General features: G+C 43.6%; 1 protein-coding gene across 2 annotated transcripts; it reads left to right on the forward strand.

Moving 5' to 3' along the window:
- The first annotated feature begins 8,716 nt into the window (after nucleotides 1–8,716).
- Nucleotides 8,717–18,219, forward strand: HAO2 (hydroxyacid oxidase 2). 2 transcript variants are annotated; one of them, XM_065675638.1, is made up of 8 exons: nucleotides 8,717–8,814; nucleotides 10,426–10,578; nucleotides 11,472–11,623; nucleotides 12,418–12,701; nucleotides 13,075–13,290; nucleotides 14,709–14,867; nucleotides 16,576–16,645; nucleotides 17,919–18,219. In XM_065675638.1, exons 2-8 carry the CDS (start codon nucleotides 10,448–10,450, stop codon nucleotides 17,972–17,974), a joined length of 1,068 nt encoding a protein of 355 aa, XP_065531710.1. In that variant the 5' UTR covers nucleotides 8,717–8,814; nucleotides 10,426–10,447; the 3' UTR covers nucleotides 17,975–18,219. The 2 variants fall into 2 exon arrangements, with proteins under 2 accessions (XP_065531710.1, XP_065531711.1); XM_065675639.1 differs by having other exon boundaries at nucleotides 12,421–12,701.
- The last annotated feature ends 2,629 nt before the right edge of the window (nucleotides 18,220–20,848 follow it).

Raw genomic sequence — 20,848 nt, forward strand, 5'->3', positions numbered from 1 at the left:
GGTTCTCCCCAAACCCATTTTTATCCTTCCTAATTAGGATTTTGCTTTTAATCCGCCTGACTACAGTATTCATTTCACTTTATTGGTTTAGATACAATAGGCATCTTCTTGAAAAATGCCTTCTTACTGCTAATAAACTTGCTTATTTGGCTGTTTGTGTGTGCTGGCCTCCTTTAATCCATTCTCCGGCCTTTCTCAATAGGTCATACACAGTGGTATTATGCTTCCAGTCGGGTGTCCTTCAGAAGTTTCCATGCTGCTTGCTAGGATTTCTCTTTGCTGACCTTTCTAGCTTCTTTTTAACAAGCTTCTTCATTTCTGCATAGCTTTTCTTGAAGCTGAGGACAATGGCAGTGGCGTATTTGGCTCCTGTAGAGCTGGTGAAGCAGCTCTACAGAGTCATTGTCACAGAGTGGAGCTTCCACTGAAAGGGCTAGAGCCACAAAGCCAAGCACTGCCTTTGCTCCTGTGGGCTCTCTAATCAGCTGCTTAATGGACTAATTGCTGACAGACTCCAAAAATGTCATATTTGTTTCATGTCCTTGCATGACATTTGTCAATCTACAGGAGGGCAGTTGATGTCTCCCACTACCGTTATTCCTGCCTCTCTGATCCCTTTCAGCTTATCAAATTCAAGGCACTTTGCTCTCCTGGGACAGTAACATTATCTGAAGAACATAGTCGTAACTATATTCTTCCTATTTAGGTCTGGAATTTCAACCTCTACAGACTTTATTGTACTTGTTGAGTTGGTGAGCTTGTAAAGTTGATTTGATGCTCAACTTTAAATAAGGTAGAGCACTGATCTTCCTCTGATACAGTTTATCTTTACTATGTACTTTATGGCTTAGTGTTCCAATGACTTTCTTTATTTCCCTAGGTTTCCAATATGTTTGGTATATCAGTGTCTGCATTTTGGATCAGACATTCTTGTTCCCCATCTTATTTTTTAGCTATCAAGCATTGTGTAGAAATGAGTGCAGCACTACTTTGGTTCTTTTATTGGCACCTTATATAAAACCCAGTATGATTGTTTCCCTTTCCCTCCTGGATTACTAGAATTTTCTGGACTGTGCTTTCCTTCAGGATTCAGAACTTTTCCATTTTTTTTTCCTCATAAGTTTACTCACGGTGAGCCTGGGCTTATCTACACCTTTCAGCTTCTCCCAACTACCTGTGCTTTCCAGAATGTTAGAGAATATTTTCATTTCAAAATGATTGTCTAGGGACTTCATTTTGCTAAGAAAGTCTGAGAATGTTTTCAATTCAATTGTTGCAAGATCAAACAACATCATGGAAGAGAGTTAGGTATGTTAGATGTGTTAGATATGTTTGGATGATGGAGAGGGAGTCTTCATCAGGGACTGTAGCAGCAGGACAAGGGGTGAATGGGTTTAAACTGAAACAGGGAAAGTTCAGGTTAGATATAAGGAAGTTCTTCCTTGTGAGGGTGGTGAGGCCCTGGCACAGGTTGCCCAAAGAAGCTGTGGCTGCCCCATCCCTGGCAGTGTTCAAGGCCAGGTTGGACAGAGCCTTGGGCGACGTGGTCGAATGTGAGGCATCTCTGCCCATGGAAGGGGATTGGAACTGGATGATCTTAAGGTCCTTTCCAACCCTAACTGTTCAGTGATCCTGTTTTCAAACCAGCGAGATTCCTGCTAGGATACTGGGAGGGCAGTCTGAAAGCCAGAACTATGAGCTGTTATCTTTGAGGAATCATGGAGTACAGGAATAAAGGGGTTGTCCCTCACAATTGTTTTCAATAATGAGGGGACCCGAGAAGCAATAGTTGAGCCTCCAGAAGTTAACTACAAGGTGAGTGTACCAAACCATAACAAAATCATACCAAACCAGTCTAATACGCTTCTGTGATGGAACTTGTGGATAGAGGAGAACAGCAAAATGATGTAACTTAACTCTCATAATGCTTTGAACATTGTCTCACACAAGCTTCTCAGAACCAAGCTAAGGAAATATTGGCTATGTACAATTTTTAGCAGGTGGGTGCAATATTGCTTGAAAAGTATGTTCAGAGAGTAGTCCTTTATAGTTCACTATTAGCCTGGAAGAATATGTGGATTGAGATCTGTATTGCTAACTTTTTAATTAATCATATGGATGACAGATTAGAGAATACCTTTATTATATTTCCATACTATATTGAACTGGGAGGGCTTGAAAGTATTTTAGATGACCTTGACAGACTGGAGAATTAGTCTGGAAAAGCTAGGATGAAGTTTTATTAGGAAAACAACATCTTCTGCCTTTTGCTATCAATCATCAGCTGTGTATGACCTGGAAAGCAGCATTGCGGGGAGGAATCTGGAGGCCGCAGTGTGTCCCAAGATGAAAACTGCATTCCTCTCAGTGGAAAGTTGCCACAGAGCAATGTGCAAACAGGGTCATGGTGCCTCAACTCAGCTGATTCCCTGCTCTCAGACTTAGTGTCAGCCAGAGGACTGCCTCTGAAGTGGGACCAGGGCAGCCCTCTGAGCCCATGCTGTGACCTCAAAAGAGCAGGTCCTCTGCTTTCATGAGAGGACTGGATCTGTACTGGAAGTCTAGATGTTAGCCACTACAGACAAGTCAACTTCCAAGGCACCAGTACAGTTTTACTGTCAGGCATCAGTTCTGGGATTCCAGAGTCCTAGGCTCAGCTTAAACACTAATTCAGTCATAAGGCTTAAAGGAGCCCCTCAGTTATGGTTTTGAGTCTATGTTCTCATTCAGATGGAGAGTCATGAAAATCTCCTTTATTTTCTGCCCCTCCATGACCATGAAACCTGAAGGCTGAGGTGGATTTTTCATGGTAGAGACTGTTCTTAACATTGTTGCTCAAAGGCCTCTTTTATATCATATATTTAATCAGGTTCTCTCTGTCTCTGTTTCGCTGAGCAGACATCCTGGATGTATCAGGGTGTCTCTGTTGTGTATTTGGAATGGTGGTTGTTTTTTTTTTTTATATCTATTTCCTCTCAATATTTTTAGCAAAAAATGAAAGCTCTTTGCTAGGTGACTGATGTCTGGGGTTTGAGACTTCCATTATCCTTAGCCTGACATTTATCCTAGTTGGAAAAGAGATAAGGCTACTCCTTTGAAAGAGATGAACAAACGTGTTTGGCTCCTTTCTTTATCTCAGGATGGAATGGCACATCTGAAGAAATGAATAAGGAACGTCCTACTAAGTAATGAATACAAAAACAATCTCCTACCATTACAGCTGTATAAACAGGAGTATTGGTATACTCTTTCTGCTTTGTTCCAGATAAGGGCAGGAGAGGATTCTGCTGGAGGATCATGTCCTGTTTCTGGTGCTTTAGTTCTGGAAGGATGTGGAACAGGTGGACAGTCAGAGGACAGAACTGGGGATGACCAGAAGTCTATAAAACATGGCTCAAGAGGAAAGGCTGAAGGAATTTGCATCATTTAGTTTAGAAAAGAGACAATCGAGGGGGTTGCCATGCAATGATCTTTAAATATTTTAAAGACAGACATAAAGAGAACAGGAGTGAATCTTTTTCTGTGTCCACTATGGGAAGGTAACAGCTTAAAGTATGGAAAGGGAGACCCAGGTGAAACGTCTGTAAATATTCCTTGTGTTGGAGGTAGTAAATCAATGAAACTGGTTTTCTTTGGAGGTTGTGGCATCTCCACAAATGGACATGGGCACAAGTATGGCTGATTCTGATTTCAGGAAGAGGAGTGGACTTCCTGATGGCTTCTCCTCTGAGCCCTACTTTTCTGTTTTTCCATGGCAGCTGTGCAATGGCAGATGAAGACTTAGTCCTCACTGATTCCCAAGTGGTGGTCATACAGCAACACTGCTACTGCAGGTGGCAGTTACCAGGACTTTACCCAGTTTATAAAGTGGAAGTGGGACAACAAGACCATAAGGTTCTTCATCTTAGAGGGTGCAGGTCCCAGGTACCTCTTGTTTCTGTTTCTATTCTGCACTGTGGATTTGAGTGAGCTGTTTCTTTTACTGCCAGGGCACTATGGTCTTTAAAAACAAGGCAGAGAAGGAAGAGAAAGCCTAGACAGCTATGCCAGCCTAGCTGGCCTAGTAGGCCAGGTAAGGTTATGGGCAAAATAAACTGTAGCTAAACCTACATAAGGGTATGCTATGATTAATGTCATATCCAGCTGCCTCTGGCTCCACGACTTTAACAGGAACAGTTGCACATGAACATCAAGGGGAAAACTCAAGGCTGAGTCATGACTGAGCTCCTCTGCTGCTCCACCTTGTGTGAGCTCAGTGTCTTTGGAGGCAGCTTTGGCAGCAGCTAGTGAGAACCAATCTGTGTTCTGGGAAGCACAGCATCTGCGCTCCTTCTTCCCTAACTTTCACTCACTTCATGCCCTCACCCCTATTTTGCATCTTGTACTTATTTGTGCAGTTATTTGCTTGACAGTGATCACTGATAAGTGATACGTACAGCAATGCTGTATGACTCTGGAACTTCTCTTTTGTACGGCTGTGTGCTCAGCCTGTGACCCTGCTACTCTCCTTCCCTCCTACCTGCAGCCCATGACTCCTCATACAACACTAACTGGGTCTCATGCATCAAAACCTGATGTGATCTTTCTTCCCAAACTATTGGCTTGATTCCAGCTGAACCAGTTCTGGACATATTAATGTCTGTTTTACAGCCAAGGGTGCAGAGCACAGAGTTAGTACCAGTGAGGTGGTCATGTCCAGAACAGCTCTGAATGCTCAGAGACTGGAAGCAGGGGTGCTGTGCCAATGCAGTGTTACCAGCAATGAACTGGCTGTGGACTAGCAGCCTTAGTGTTTCTTTCCAGACCCAACTGCTTTTACATCCAGCAATCTCACTGTGTTCTGTTGTTACTGGTTTAGCAGATCTTTGCTTGGTGCTGTGTGAGGCTCCCATCTGCTTCCGACCCTTTTTCTAATGCCGATGCAGATGTCAATGTGAGATTCAGCAACTTTATCGGAAGGCTTGTAGTTAGGTGACATTGGCATGTCAGGTAAGCCAGAAAGAAAGGCTCAGAAATGACATTTTAACACGTGACAGTACACAAGAGATGTGAGACTTTATACGACTGGACTTGCAAAGACACAGTACAGAGCTCCACTGCATGGTCCTGAGGAGTCATCTGCTAGCGGGAAACACTTGCCCTTTTTGAGACTCTAGCACTGGGGATGCATGAGACCCATTTTCCCAAAGGGCTCTGTAGCTATTTGCTGCTCCGTAGAGTAATGCTGTGAATAAACCAAGCTCTCTTCTGGGTTTTGGAGACAGAGGTGGTTAAATATCTGGTAGTCTCCTAGGACTCTTTCTGCCCACTGTGTCACAGGCTGTCCCCTTCTGCCTTTTCCCCAAACCTGTCTCCTTCTCTTGATTATTCTATCCCCCTGAAGTCCTGTCATCCTGCCATGTCCCTGCCTGTTTTACTCCAATCTGCTCTGTCTCTGACCTTATCACCTCTGCATATCCCACTGTGCCTGTCCCTAGGTCCTGTCCAGCAGCTCCTCTTTAGAGCCATTATTTTTCAATTCCTTCTCCCCTCTTCCTTAAGGATGAAACCAAACACCAGTGGCATGGGGGGGTGGGAAAGTCCAGGGTGTCCTGCTGTCTGCCCTGTGCTCCCATTTGGGGCTTTCAGAGTTGCTCTGACTGTGGGCAGAAGCATGCTCTGCGCTAGTTAAGTCTTCAGTAAAGATAACATCTGGATTTCAGACAAGCTTTGCTGAGCATGTGCAAGCAGAGAGCAGTGATTTACAGCTAGGTCAGATCAGGCTGGATTTTCATATGGCCAGCAAGTACAGGCTGATGCCCCCAGGGATCAGCCCCCGCTCATTTCAAACCCCTGCATGAAGCACTGAACTGCAGGGAAACCACTGTAAGACATTTTCAGCATGGGCCAACCACCATAGTTTTCAATAACCTCATTCTTGGATGTTGCTGACTGGCTTTCAGTGAAACGTTCCCAAAAAACTTCAGCCCAAAATTGAGGATGGAAAATTTCAGCCTAGAATGATTAAAATATGACAAAATTAAAAGCAACTGAAAATTTGATCTTATAATCAAAAGTGTTAGGCAATGTTAAATACAAGATCTGTTGCCATCTCCACCTATAATGGATGAATGGCTATTTAAGTATTTAATTTTAGGAAAACTTTCTTGCATGACTGACGTGCAAGAAAACCCCATTTTCCTTCCAAACATGGGGCATGGGCCCAAAACAGACATCTGATAAGGAAAAACAATGGTTACTGTACTCAAACTGTTACATGATCCGAGTTATTTACATTGCTTACAGTTTACCACATTCTTCATTGAAGCATTGTAAAGTCCCAGACTGAACCCATGACATCGGTGCATCAGTGAGGTAAATGTCAGCTTGACCCATGGTGGTCTGCCATCTGTGAGAAGGCAAGCAAAATATAACCCACTGCAGTAATGAGCCCTGTGATTCTAAGAGGAACTGGAGCACAGATTTACACAGGATCTTTGTGTTTGGGCTCACAAGCCTTTGACTATTTTTGTATTGAAAAATAATCAACTGCAAAAGCCCAGCTATGCTGATCTGTGCAAAAGTGAAGCTGTTGGCTGTGCTTGTTGCTACCTGCAAGGCTGAAGCAGATGTGTGAGTATATCCTACATTGTTTTCTTCACTCTTCAGAAGGAGGCAGCAAGGCTTCCAGTGAAGTCTGTAGAAAGTATTTTTAAGTCTTATTGTACTCTAATGAAAGCTTGACCAGTTTTATTCAAGTATATAGCAGGAGCTCCAATAAAAGTTATTGTCTCTGTGGCAAATTCTGATTTCCTTAGAGCTTTAGTGCTTCACAGCTAAATCCGTATTACCAGTATCCAAGAAAATACTCCTTACATAATGACAAGAAGTCATTTCTATATTGAATTGAGTCCAGGGCTGAAGGGAGAGAATATAGCTAGATGCAAAGTACAGTCTCGCAAAAGCCACAGCACAAAAGTAGAGATTTTCCCCCTCTCCTGATCCAAAATACAGTAGTCACAGACTATTTTTAATTCATGTAAAATTATGATAACCATGAAACCATAAACTTTATGGTTTGGTGAGGAGGCTCCAATTTGAATCCCTCAAGTAAAGGAGTACTGAGATCAGCATAATGAGATATACAACAGGAGACCCTGCAGATAACTTGTAGGCTGAGATGAAGATCAGGCCAGACCAGATGTAGCTGCATTTATTGCTAGGCTGTACACCAGAAAATGTTAAGAATAAAGCACAGGGAATGAAGCTTTCCAACCATATTAGCAGGCACTCTTGGGACGTGATCATATCAGTTTTAAGGCCAAAGTGGCTGGCAGGCCATCAAGTACTGATTTTTTATGGTTTTGTTACTAAGATCATCATAGATGAATATATACGACCCAAAGCTGACATCTAGTGGACGGAGAATGAGAGCAGGATTTTCCTTCCCTTCCCAGGGATGCCCTCCCTTGTGTGAGACTTCGCTCTTCTCTTCAGAGGTGACACGAAGGCTGTCTGCAGCACGGGCAGCAAAGCCCGTGAACCAAGGAGTTCATGAGCACTCCAGCTATGTGTCACCTTGTCTTCTGAGTGACACCCATATCCACAGCTAGATGCCAGGATCAGGCATCAGTGCTGATGGAGAGCATGAGCCCTGAAAGCTGAAGTCTGAAGAGTTTCAAAAGCAATAGTATAGATGGTCATGCCTGGCACAGTTTGTGCAGAGCCTCATGAATACACCCAACAGAAGAATAGGTGTCAGTGACCTAGGATTTCTGCAGCCCTGGATCAGACCAGCCTCTTGGACACAAGCTCCTGAGGATGCAGCTCTGTTCAGCTTCCTGCTCTTTCCCAGTCCTTTGGCTCACTCGCTTGCCCAGCTTGGGTGGGGAGAGCAAGAATCCTGGTAAGACTTTGGGAATGTTTTCAGGAGTTCCTGCCTCACCCTCTGCAGCTGGTATCATGTTTATGAGAAAAATACGTTCATTGTCTGTTAGTAAAAATCAAAGTTTCAAGCTCTCATGGAAAATTTGAAAACATGAACCCTAAAAAGTAAGAAAAAGGTCAAATAAAACTGTCCAGTGTTTGCTTTTCATATCTTGCAAATTTAAGTCAATATCATAAATCTGTTGTCACCTCAGTCCTGGTTTGTAATGCTTAGCAGGAGAGGAGGAGGGAAGCTAAGAGAAGTCTGACCAGCTCCAAGCACAGGAAAGGGAGAGGATGGGTGGTCCTCCTGGGAGAGGACCGGTTGGGGAGCCAAAGGAGGGAATCTGCAAGCTCAGTGGGAGAGAAACTGGATCATGAGAGCACGTATAGTCCTTTAAAAGTGGCAGTAAGACAAGAAGGTACTTCACTTAGATACTGTAGGAAGAAAAATGCCTCCTCCACACACGGTGGTAAAGATTCAAGGCTCTGTAGCTGTGGGCTGTAACAACTCACACTGCCTGTGGATCATCATTTCGGTGGGATTTGTAACACATTCAGCAGCAAGTTACCAACAGTGTAGAGATGCAGTCAAACCCACTGAAATCCTGCTGCTCCCCTAAAGGAACACACAGCCTTTAGCCACCGCTAAGGAGCACAGCTCCAGTGCTGCTGACAAGGCGATGCATGTTTTTGGAAGGAATTTTTAATCACCTGATAGCAAAACAAAGGCAGTGTTATACAAACAGTACAAAGTTGACTGCAGGGTTGAGCTTTAATCTCTGGTGGTTGCTTATTGACTCCATTAAAAACAGCAGCTACTCAGTGAAAAGAGCTCCTCTACATCCTGTTTGCAGGTGAACTTGAAGGAGAGGATCTTACCACCTGCAGCTCTCCCTGAAACCCAAAGTAAGTCTGAGCTTAAATCTGAATTGGGAGATGATGAGGTCTGGGCCTGGATTCTTTAAATTTCCCATTTATTTGCCGTGAGAGGCCTTGGTTTATCTTTTTCTGATTGCTAGCTTTGACCTTCTGAACGTTGGAACAGCAGAAGTCGTGATATGTGGTTTATGGTATATCATGATGCATGATATACAAAGACTTGTGTTATCAGCAGTGCTTGATGTCTTGAAGGCATACAGAGAGGGTTTGGGATATTTTTGTCACCTACTACCTAATGCCTGTCAGAGACAAAACAATACTGAAGAGAGTCACATTACTTCATCTTCCAGACAGTCCCTCATTTTGGGCTCTTTCCTAGCTGAGAATTAAGAACCCTGATTTTCAAGTATATACAAAGAGTCAGTGAGACATACCCATGTCTGCAGTTTGACAGGTTGGATCTGTGTACATAACACACACGTTCTGTGCCAGAAGTGCACAACACCGGACACATGGAACGGGTTCTGGTTCCCTTGCAACCCCTGCTAATCAGAAGCGGGAGGCTAAACCTGAAATCTTGGATATTTACTTGTTCCTGGACATTTTTAAGAGGTTCGACCAAACCACACTGGTTTAAACCATCATGCTTTCAGACACTCTGCGCAATGCCCATTTTAATCCGAGCTGTGGAAGTCATTGCAACAAGCGATTTAGCAAATTGATTTTGTCTGCGATTTGTACATGTTGTCTCACACATGGGCATGGTTGGCCAAAACATTCTTTCGCATAGTTTTCAGGCCTGCCTTGTTCAAAAGCATCGAGGTGCAGGCATTTGTTAGGCAGCATTTATGTCGGTTTATTTGGACATGTGGGTCACCCAATGCCACTTCTGTTCCCTGAGAGGTTGAGGACTTTAGAATCATGTTTCATGTTGTGGAATTTGCTTTTTGACAGTGTTTTCTCCTAGTCTGCCCAAATTCTGTATGCTCCTTTTTCAGTATGTATCAGTGCTCCAGTATGTAATGCAAACACCCAGAAGGTATTTGCTACAACAGAGAAATGAAGATCTGTAGAAAATGCTTTGTTTTTCCACAGCGCTGGCCTTGACAATGACTTGCACTCAGGGTCTGGACATACTTTTACAATGCGTTCATGCTGGAGCAGGCTAGATGCAGACGCTGTATTTACTTGCTTCCAGATTTCATGAGCTTGAATTTAGTCGCTGTGCTCTATAACCGGTTGTTCAGTCAGGGAGCCATCCTAAGGGGTAATCCAGCAAAGGATACTCTGGGACAACCTTTGAGGAGAATTAGTGGAACAAATAGCTCAGCTAGTTTTAAGATGGGATTTATGACAGAATTATAGAATTGCTGTGTCTTAAAATAGCAGAGGACCTAAAATAGACAGAATAAAGAGGGTCACAAAGATTCAAGCTTCTTCCTAGATTTATGGCTACCTCTGCAAGTTTTCCTCATACTAGGGGAGAGAGGATGCGTAGCTGGATAGACTGAGACAACCTCTCAACAACTTATCAGACAGATGGGTCCAAGGTTTTCATTAAGTGACATTAGTGCCCCTGGAAGAGAGAAAGAGAGATGAAGAATCTAACTTCTGCTCCCTGTTACTCTTTTCTTTAAGGTTTCCAGAGCCTCCCTCAGCAATGGCTATGGTGTGTCTTTCAGACTTTGAAGCTTATGCTAAAAAGCACCTACCCAAGATTGCTTGGGATTTTTTTGCAGCTGGAGCAGATGACTGTAGCACCCGAGATGAAAACATCCTGGCATATAAAAGGTAATGTGAGGAGGAAATGTTGTACTAGAAGCTTTAAAACTATGTTTTTGTGCAAGTGTTAGGGCTTCACAAGCAAAATACCTAACACTTCGTGCTTTCAAGGTGGCCCTGAAGCAAAATGCACTTACTGGAGTGACATACAAAGTATACTCTGATGCTAGGCTGAATATGACAGGTTGTATGAGGTGTAAAGAATGCTGAGGTTCAGACAAACAAACAGTAGGGTATGGTATGGCATGGTACAGTACGGTACGGTACGGTATGGTATGGAGTGGTGTGGTGTGATGTGGTTGTGGTGTGGTTGTGGTGTGGCATGGTGTGGTTGTGGTGTGGCATGGTGTGGTGTGGCATGGCATGGGATGGCATGGCAGGACAAGAAAAGGATGAATAGCTGTAATAGAATGAGATGTAATGGGGAGCATCTGGTAAACATCAGGAAGCCTATCTGTAAGTAGGATGGGACCTGGGGAATGTGCTGCAGAGTGAGAGCAAGCACAATGTACAGTGAGGACAGACATATGAACAGTGGGGTGGAAGGCCTGAGTCTTGGTTGTGACGTGGGCTGGGCTGCAAGTCAAAGGAATCTGTGAGATGGACAGTGGGAGAACAAGACGCAGTGAGCTGAGATGGGAAATGCAAAAAATGATGTATTGTGTCCGGTAAGCAGGAGTGTGATGTTAATGAAAAGCGAGAGTGGCTGAAGGCTGAACTACTGGCTGAATTGATGTCTAAAAGCAAAGAGAGAAGGCAAAGAGCCTTGGTTATACGATGTTTTCTTTGTTGGCTCAGGTTCCTGCATTGCAACAGGTAAATGAAGACCTGGTTTCCATGAAACTTCAGAAATGCCACTGAACAGCCATTATTCTGAAGGGTGTTTTTTTTTTGCTTTACAGAATTCATTTCCGGCCACGCATGCTGCGGGATGTATCCGTGATGGACATTAGGACTAAGCTCCTGGGGACTGAAATCAGCTTTCCTGTAGGAATCGCCCCTACTGGTTTCCATCAGCTAGCATGGCCTGATGGAGAGAAAAGCACAGCCAGAGGTACTCTTCTGCTTCATTGTCATGTAGCAAACCCAGGTTTCTGGAAGAAGTCTGAAGAAGCTGTTAGGATCACCTGAAGTGTGTCTGAACAGAATCTCCAGGCTTGAAGGGGCAAACTCCTTTTCCACTTTCTGACACCCCTTTTCATGGATGGCCCACTTGGGTCTGGTGACACAGAGGGCATGGGAAGCTGTTTAGACATTGCTTTTACTCTCCAGCTACCACTATTGTGAGATCCGCCCTGTTGAGGCTGCTGCAAACTTAAGGCAGAGGCAGTGGACACATTTCTGACTTACATCAAGAGCCATATGAGGTTCTTAGTCCTGGGGGCTCTAGATAGCATGTAAACATGGTGGATGGGACTCAGCCTGTAAATTCCTTGTTACTGGTTAACAGCAGTGTCTGCCTTGGAGAAAAACTTAACCTCTCTTCCCAATTCCCGTGGCAGATTTGGAGGCTGACCCATAGAAATGTTGGCTTGTTTTTTTCCCTGTATATGTTTCCATCTCCAGTGAGTGCCTTTGACATGCATTCCTATAAGGACAGAGTCATCAAGATAAAGCTGATGCTTTTAAAACAAACAGTTGCAAAATGAAAGCACCACTTGGTAACTTACATCTCTTCTCACTTTCTCAACCATGATCCTACAACAGTGCGTAGTAAAATGGCCATTTTTGATCCCGGGGGCATAACTACCAATTAGTCTCTGTAAGCAGGGCATAGTTTTGTACCTGATATCTGGCAAGACTGTTCAAATAATTTTGGTTCTGATTGTTCTCCAATGCCTCCCAAAGCAGCCACAGCGATGAATACCTGTTACATTGCCAGCACGTACTCCACCTGTACATTGGAAGAGATCGCTGCGGCCGCCCCTGGAGGCATCCGGTGGTTCCAGCTCTACATCCACCGCAACAGGGCAGTTTCCCAGCAGCTGGTCCAACAGGCAGAGGCCTTGGGCTTCCAGGCCCTTGTCCTCACCGCAGATCTGCCCTACACGGGCAAAAGACGTGATGATATCCGCAATGGTTTCCGCCTTCCTCCCCACATGAAACTGAAGAACTTGGAAGGAGCCTTTGAGGTTTGTAAAGTGAGCCCGCCCTTTCATTCACTGTGCTGGCGTGTACCACATGAGACAAAAAAACCCCACCAAATAATTGCTGCTTTGGCATCTGCTGTATCCAGGATGTATCTTCTCCCTTTCTGGTTCTCCAGCGTCCTGGCTTGACCTCCTGCCAGCCTGGCTTCTGCCTTCAAAATCCCAGTCCAGCTGCCTTAGAAACACTGATCTCCATCGCCACTGTAATTATTCTCTTCTGGAGACATGTGCTTTCTGGAGCTGGTGAACATGTCTGTTAGCAAGTTAAATTAACCTGTTTCATAGCAGGGAAAGACTTTAAGGGGCCTCTGTATTGTTACAGTTCATGAGGTTTTCTTCTGTCCTATGGCTGTAGGGGGATGACTGCTCTGAGTATGGACTGCCACCCAACAGCTTGGATCCTTCGGTAACCTGGAATGATATCTACTGGTTGCGGAGCCTGACCTGCCTGCCCATCATCGTCAAAGGCATCTTGACGAAAGAAGATGCAGAGCTGGCAGTGAGACATGGGGTTCAGGGAATTATTGTGTCCAATCATGGTGGAAGGCAACTGGATGGAGGACCTGCCACTGTAAGTGAGAAAACAGATGTCCCATGAGTGTTTACTGTACGCACATTTGCGCTAATGTGGATATCTCTACACTTGTCTTTGTCTTTATGCTTTTGGTGGACTTCTGTGTTCATTGTGTGGCTATGGATGTGTGCAGATGTGCTTTAGCTTTAAACTGGTAAGATGCATGCTTTGGCATGTGCTACCACTGAAGTGTTTTCTCAGCTTCTTGGAGGGTGCTGTGAGCAGCACTGAACCCACACAGCTGCAGATAAACTAATGGTCTAAGTTAGTAATAGTTTTTTGCCTAAGTCTTCAGTAGCTGGTGCAGTGCATAAATACTCTTTGTGCACTGCAGCAAAAATAAAATGAAGCTTTGGAACCAACAATGTAAGAATGAGAGCAGAATGTATTCTTGTTATTCACATCTGCCAAAACACGCACAAACAATGCAGCTAGATTGAGGGAGACGTCTGCTTGCGCATTTACAGACTCAAGTTTACATGGGAATTTGTTGACTTTCATGAGCCAGAAAAAGAATAGCTTATCTGAAGAAAGTCATCTGGACAAAGAAATCATGGGTTGTTTGGACGTACGCATGCTTCACTGGTTTAATTTGCCTTCTGTCAATCTTCTCAGTTGTTCTTATTTTACAGTTCTATATTGCATAGTATCTTACCGACTTTCTTTTATTCGTTTTCCTCTGCCAAATAAAAACAGGTCCCAGGGAATTCTCTTTTATTCTACGTCAAGAGTGACAATAATGAATTAAAAATATAATAATCTAAATGCTAAGGACATAATAATGGAAATGGCATCCACATTGAAGTTCTCTTCTATCTTCAAAGTTTCTTTACTATACGGACAAACCAGCACATAGGTAGCATTGCACTGTGCTCTACAAAAAAGGATCCTTAGCGAATCAGAAGACAACCTGGAGGAAATGTTACATTGACCATACCACATAGCAAATTAAATCCTTCATAGATGACTTAAGGGGTTTGAGGAGGCTTTTGACATGTGGTTATCAGGATTAGATTGAAATGTAAGTAGCAGGGTAAAGTTTGACATCAGCCTTTTTTACAGACATTGGCATCATTCATCATCTCAAATGAGAGTAAGATATTAACAAACATTATTTCCCTAGAAATTTGTTTTCTAAGTCTTTCAGAAAGAAACTGAAAAAAAAGTTGGTTTTTCACTTATCAGAAGTGCTAGCAAAGAATATCAGTATAAGCAAAGCACTGGAAAATGAAACTCATTATCTGGCAAAGAGGACAGGGAACTGCACTTTATTCTACAGTTTTTGGTGCTCAGCTATTTGTGATGCACATTTAATTTCCAGCAGGTATGCTATCCAGCATTCCTCTTCGGAATATCTCCTCTTTCTCTTGGATCTAAAAGCTGACCTCAAAATGAAAGTGGCTGCTTCTTTGCAGATTGATGCGCTGGTTGAGGTTGTGGAGGCAGTACAAGGCAAAATCGAAGTCTATTTAGATGGTGGAATACGAAAAGGAAGTGATGTATTAAAAGCACTGGCACTGGGAGCAAAATGCGTCTTTATTGGAAGACCAGCTTTATGGGGTTTGGCTTACAAGGTGAGTAAGGAGCTTTGATTTTGTATGTCTACTTCTCATACTCTCCAACACCCTGTTGTTATTTAAAAGTCATAAAGAGTTTTCAGCAGTGAAGGATCTACTCTTTTGTTTTGTTTCGCTTAATTTTAAGTGGAAACACGCCAAATTGAATCAAACCCACACATTTTCTGTCCTTTAAAAATACCACTGAATTTTACAGTTTCACACATGATTTTGAAGCTGATAACACCGTTTTGTGGGTCTTCCTTGGGACTGTAGTTTGGTGCTAAAATACTGTAGGTCTTAGGACCGTCAGTGCTTTGGAAAATTGGAGGCAAGCTTATTTGCTGCATAGATCAGTCTGACAATTTTATTTGCTGTCAGCTTACTTGGAAACAGCCTATGGTTTCGATACAGCAGTTTCACAGCCATGTTGAGAATTCTTCAGAAATCCATCCAGAGCTCCATCCCACTGATGTCTGTAACATTTTGAACAAGACCAAGCACAACCGTGTCCTGTAGGTGCTTGAGCCACTACTCAAGCTTTGCTCTTCTTGACATCATCTTTCTATGATCCAGAGTCACAAATTAGGCCTCTGATGGAGAAGGTTAACATAATATAATTAGTATTCAAATGTAATGATACCAGTTGTTTGCTTTGCTACATTTTTCATTTTTAGCTCCTAGATTGGAGCTTTGAAGCTTTTATCTAAAAGAAGAGAAATACTTATTTTTATGGTCTACAAATATTTCTTTTAAATGAGACTCCTGTCCAGTGGTGTGATTGCTGTGGGTTCCAGTAGCTAGGCTTTGAGCAAGAAATCACCTACATCTTCTGAGAAACATGGAGGAGTTGGCAGCATCGTTCTGTTGCCAGCAGAGAAAAAGGGCCTGACACTAAAAGGGTGTTACTGTGAGTTGCCTGCTTTTTTCTACAGTGCATACAGGAAGGAGATGGGTTTTTGAGTTCAGCCATAGAGTAGAATATCCTAAACAACGCAATACATCCTATCTCAGTGGCATTACCCTAGCATGTAAGAGAGGAAGGGCATGAGCAGGCACTGACATTGGCTGCTCCCAAAGCATTCTTTATTGCAAGAAACTAAGGAAAAAAAAAATGAAGGAAAAAAGAAAAAAAAGACAAAAGTAAGAATCCTCCAGCAGAAGATCAAAATCACAGGTACATTTTATAGCATTTTGAGCTTCTTGGTGTCACTTGCTCAGAGGAAAACACACAGTGTACTCTTTTTAAAGATTCAGTCTGGTGTGTGAGCAAACTGAAGCTTTTTAAGCTGTTCCATATTTAAAACTCTCATTACTGTCAGCATTAGAAGTCTTGACATTTTAAAACAAGCCCATTGGTGGGGGTTAACTAAAACCTAAGGAAAAAACACCAGACAAAAAAAAAAAAGCTAGAAAATGTCAGCAGTGAAAACCAGCTTTGTTTTCTTTCCCTGTTCAAAGAATCTTAGAATCACAGAATGGTTTGGGTTGGAAAGGACATTAAGATCATCTAGTTCCAACCCCCCTGCCATGAGACAAAAAGCATCTAAATTAATCTGGGAGGAACTGAGCACATCCATCATACCATTTTAATCATTCATCTCTATGAGAGACTGGAATTGGCATGGACTGAAAGGACTGTCCCAGCTCTCACAGAGCAAGCATCCTGCTGCATCGCTCTGTGCCAGTGCTCCTTTTACCCTGATTGCTTTCTCTGTTGGAGCAGGGTGAAGAGGGGCTTCAAGATGTGCTGCGGATTTTGCAGGATGAGTTTCGTTTGTCAATGGCCTTAGCTGGTAAGCATTTGGCAGGTTGGTCGTAATTACTGATACAGAGGTTTCTGGATGCCAGCCATCTCAAATCTGATGGATGGGTCACAAAAAGTGAATCCACGTGAACTGTGCTGGTTCTAGTTGCTATATTTAAGATGATTCTTTGCTTCCTATGAAACCATCTGGCATTTCAGGTGCTCTAGCAATGAAGCTTGCAAGGAGAAAGTTCAAGCAGCTTTCTTACCCCAACTGAAGAGATGCAAAACTGCTACTAGAGTTGAGCAAAATGTGGAATTTCTGTTCTGCTGGTAATGGCAGCATATGTTTTTCAGTATTTAATTTAACGTTTACCAGGGTAAAATGCAACCAATTTTCTTTCTGCATGAAAAGTTCAGGAAAAATGGATGCGATTTTTTCTCTGTGTATTAGAGAACACAGTCTGCTGGTGCAGGTTCTAATCTCTGTGCCATACATCCCTTAAAATCCCCTGTGTCTTTTCAAGCTTTTACTGTTTCTCCTCATTCTGCATTTCTCACTTTCTGCTCCTACCTGTACCTGTGACATTTGACCCCCTCATTGAACGGCAAATTTACACAGCCCAGTGTAAACTCCAGCTTCATACATGAACAAGTACAATGTGCAGATCCAGTGCAGAAGTATTCAGATATCAGCAAAGGATCTTATCCCTTATCCTTATCATGTTTTAAAGATTTTTGTGCTCTAGCAACCCTGAACTCAAGTGGATAGAAATGCTGACTGGGAGACTGGAACTGAAATCCCATTGAGTATTTCTTAACAGGCTGAGTTTTTTGGGTAACTCTTTCAACTATAAAGATTCCTACAAGTTTGGGTTTTTTGCAGATTCTTTCATACTTCTTTAGATGCAAAAGGGCACTGAACTGTGCAAGTGTAGCAGGCTGGGACCTTCTTGGCTGCGCTGTGAAATTCCACCCAGATTTGACCAACTGAAATGGCAAATCTGCACCTCTGGCCACTTGACACAGAACAATCCCTGTGTCTCCTCTGTTTACCTTTCACTTCTGGATGGATCAGATGGCTTCCTCCTCAGCTTGTTACAAGGAGCCTTTTTATTTCGCCTTTCATCCTCTTGTTGTGTGAGAAGCCCAATGCCCAACCTCACAGCTGAAGATGCCATTGAGGAGTAGGGCTCTGCTGAGGGAGCTATTGAAGTACCAATCCATCCCCAAATGGCTCATACAAGACTGGAGTGGGGGCCTTCCAAGTTCCACCCACAGACCTTTCTCTTTCACCAGCATGTTTTCTGTCTCTATTTCAGGCTGTGCCAGCATCTCAGAGATTGGTCGACACCTAGTTCAGTTCTCAAAGCTGTGAAGGGCCTCCTGCAATGCCCACCAAGAAAGGCACTTCATGCTGGGGTCCCAACCAGACTGAAGAGAGAAAAAGGAGGTGCAAACATTGAATGTGCGAAAACTATTGGATAAGGCCTGCAGGAAACTTCTTAGGAGACTGTGAAAGGTTCCATGTTGCAAGGGCTCACCTCTGCTTTTACTGAGATCAACGAGTTCTTCAACACCTTGAGTAATTGTTACTTGCTTTAATACATTTTCTTTAAACCAGATGTTTTGTGGCATTACCTGTATTGGGCCTTACTCCCAAGCTCTGTTGTAACAGCCAGACATGGAAAACTATGTCCCTTGATATAGAATATCCTCCTAGTCCCTTCTCCCCTTTCAGATCAGTATGCATTCCAGTGCCTGTACACATGGCTTATACTGCATGCCCCATGGAGGAAGGGGCAGGGAAGATTTTGCCGGCCAGGTTTGTGTGAGTATGATGCCACAGGGATCACTACCAATGGGGAACTGTACAGAACCGGGCATGTGCATCCTGGGGCAAATAACAAAGCTCTCTTCAGGTGAGGTTCTGAGGGCAAGCCATGGCCTATGGCAGAGTACCACTTCTGGGGCAAAGAGGCAGCTCACCGTGGTGCAGACACCCTGTCACAGCCCACTATGCCACTGGCAGATGCCCCAGTGCCCACTTCCCTGCCATGTGCTGGAGGAGCCACGTTATCAAGAAGTGACCTTCTGTAGAAGCCTTGCTTTCAATTTGCCTTAATGAGGCAAAGATTGAGTCCTGTTGGCTCACTCTGTTTAGACCGGAATTTCTCAAAGAGATAACAATGTCTGTAGTGATCTTTCAGAGGCCTTCACATTGAGGCCTTCCCTCTGCTCCAGTAATAACAATCCTTGCTGGCAGACTGCCCAACAGATAAGACTCAGGAATCACACTACATCGCACACATTGATGGATTTCAAGGATGTACAAGAAACTGAGTCAGCTGGGTGCGCTCAGTCCTGAGAAGGCTAAAGGCAAGGGGAGGGGGTATCACATCGCTGCCTTTCACTACTGAGTTGGAGGAAACAGGAAAGATGCAGCCCAACGTCTTGGATGTGTGCAGTAAAAGGGCAAAAGGTAATGGGCACAAGTTGCAATGAGGAAAATTCCAGCTAGAAATTAGTGGGAAAAAAATCAGCATGAGGGTGGTCAGACACCGCAACTGAGGGTTTCTTAAACACCCATCCCTAGTGATATTCAGAGCTTGACTGGGCAGGGGCCTGAGCAATCTCATCTGATCTGATACTGCTTTGAGAAGAGGTTGGGTCAGAGACCTCCAGAGCTCCTTTCAATGTAAATTGTTGGGGGACATCACAGAATCATAAAATCAGAGCCACCCACCAGATCTGTCGCCTGCTGTACTGGTGTGTTGCCATGGCCAACTACCATGGAGCTTCAGAGGCAGTACCTTTCCCTCTGTGGAAAAGGCTGCAAAAAAGCATTTTCTAAGAGGAAAATAAAGCTATTTGGTGAGTGAACTTAAAGAAGAGCTCACAGGGTTTGACCATGCTGTTCAAACAAGGCCATCCTACAGCTTTTCCAAGACTCTTTTCCAAGACTCAAGTTTTCTATGGTCTGGATTAAACCAACATGTACCAGTCTCATGCCCCCCATCCTGCTTTCTGTATTTGGTTATTGTGCATGTCCCCAATACAAATTCAAGTAAGGTCAAATCTTTCAAGAGAACTGTGCCTAAAGAAATCACAAACATGTAGTTTAAGGACTAATCAAACCCTGCTGCCTCCCAGCATCTCTGTAGGATGTAGCAGGGCCAGGGAATCAGTCTATTTATCTAAAAAGTAGATCCAAATACAAGCATTTTGCTTTGCATATGGTGCAAATATCTACAGCCTTTAAATACATAATTCACTCATCAATTTCAGTTGAGGAAACACAGCTCTGCCTAATGCTAAAGGGAAAATGAGGCTAAACGGTTTTAGTTGATTGCCCAGTTCAGGTGCTGTCTAATATAGCAAAGGATCCTACAAGGTTTTCAGACCTTGAAGATCATATAAGAAAAGTTTACAATCACTTTCTCCCTTCTAGTGGAAGAATTTTGGTATTACTAGAATAGGGGGTATTTTCTTTGCCAGGTTTGAATGTACAGAAACACTGAGGTCTCTTAAGGTGGTTATCTTCATACTCTGGTTAAAACTGTTCCTCGCTCTACGAAGTTGTGTTTATTCAGAGTTTGATTCAGCACAGCTGTCCAAAAGTTAATCATTTAAGTCTTGTTGCCTCTTGTCAATGTGTAACCAGAAGAGAGAAGAAAGTGTTTCCAGGAGGGAACAGTGTCTCCCACCATGAAGAGCAGAAGCTTCGCTTGACCAAATCAACATCTCAAAGTCCAGCCTCTTTCCTAGAGCTGCAGGCATGTAGGCATCTTTAGCTTATAGGTCTATCATGGCTCCTGGTGGCCAGGAGTCTGGTGGACTCCAGCCTTGTTGCTCATTGACACTGTTTTGGGGTGTACAGCATCTGCCTCTATGTCCTTCAGGGAACACCAGAGCCAGTCTTGTTTGCGGCACAGAAGAGCTGTCACACCACCCTGCCTCCCCACATGGCAATGTCAACAAGAAACAGAGGATGGAAATGTTGTCTTTAGGTGAGGCCACAGGAAGCACCAGCAGGTCTGCTCTGGAACTGAGAGAACTGCTGCTGTCTGATCCCTGACATCCACAAGCAGCAGTTCAAATGGAGGCTGCTATGTAGGCAATATATAAAATTCCCTCAAACTGAGCCAGACACCTGGCCCAGTAGTGCCTAAGAGGACAAAAGCACACCAGCACTAAATCACCCTAGAGTCCCAACGTTGCACTTATAGAATAATAGAAAAGTTAGGGTTGG

Source organism: Lathamus discolor, chromosome 4 (assembly GCF_037157495.1).
Source record: "Lathamus discolor isolate bLatDis1 chromosome 4, bLatDis1.hap1, whole genome shotgun sequence".
Classification (NCBI taxonomy): domain Eukaryota; kingdom Metazoa; phylum Chordata; class Aves; order Psittaciformes; family Psittacidae; genus Lathamus; species Lathamus discolor.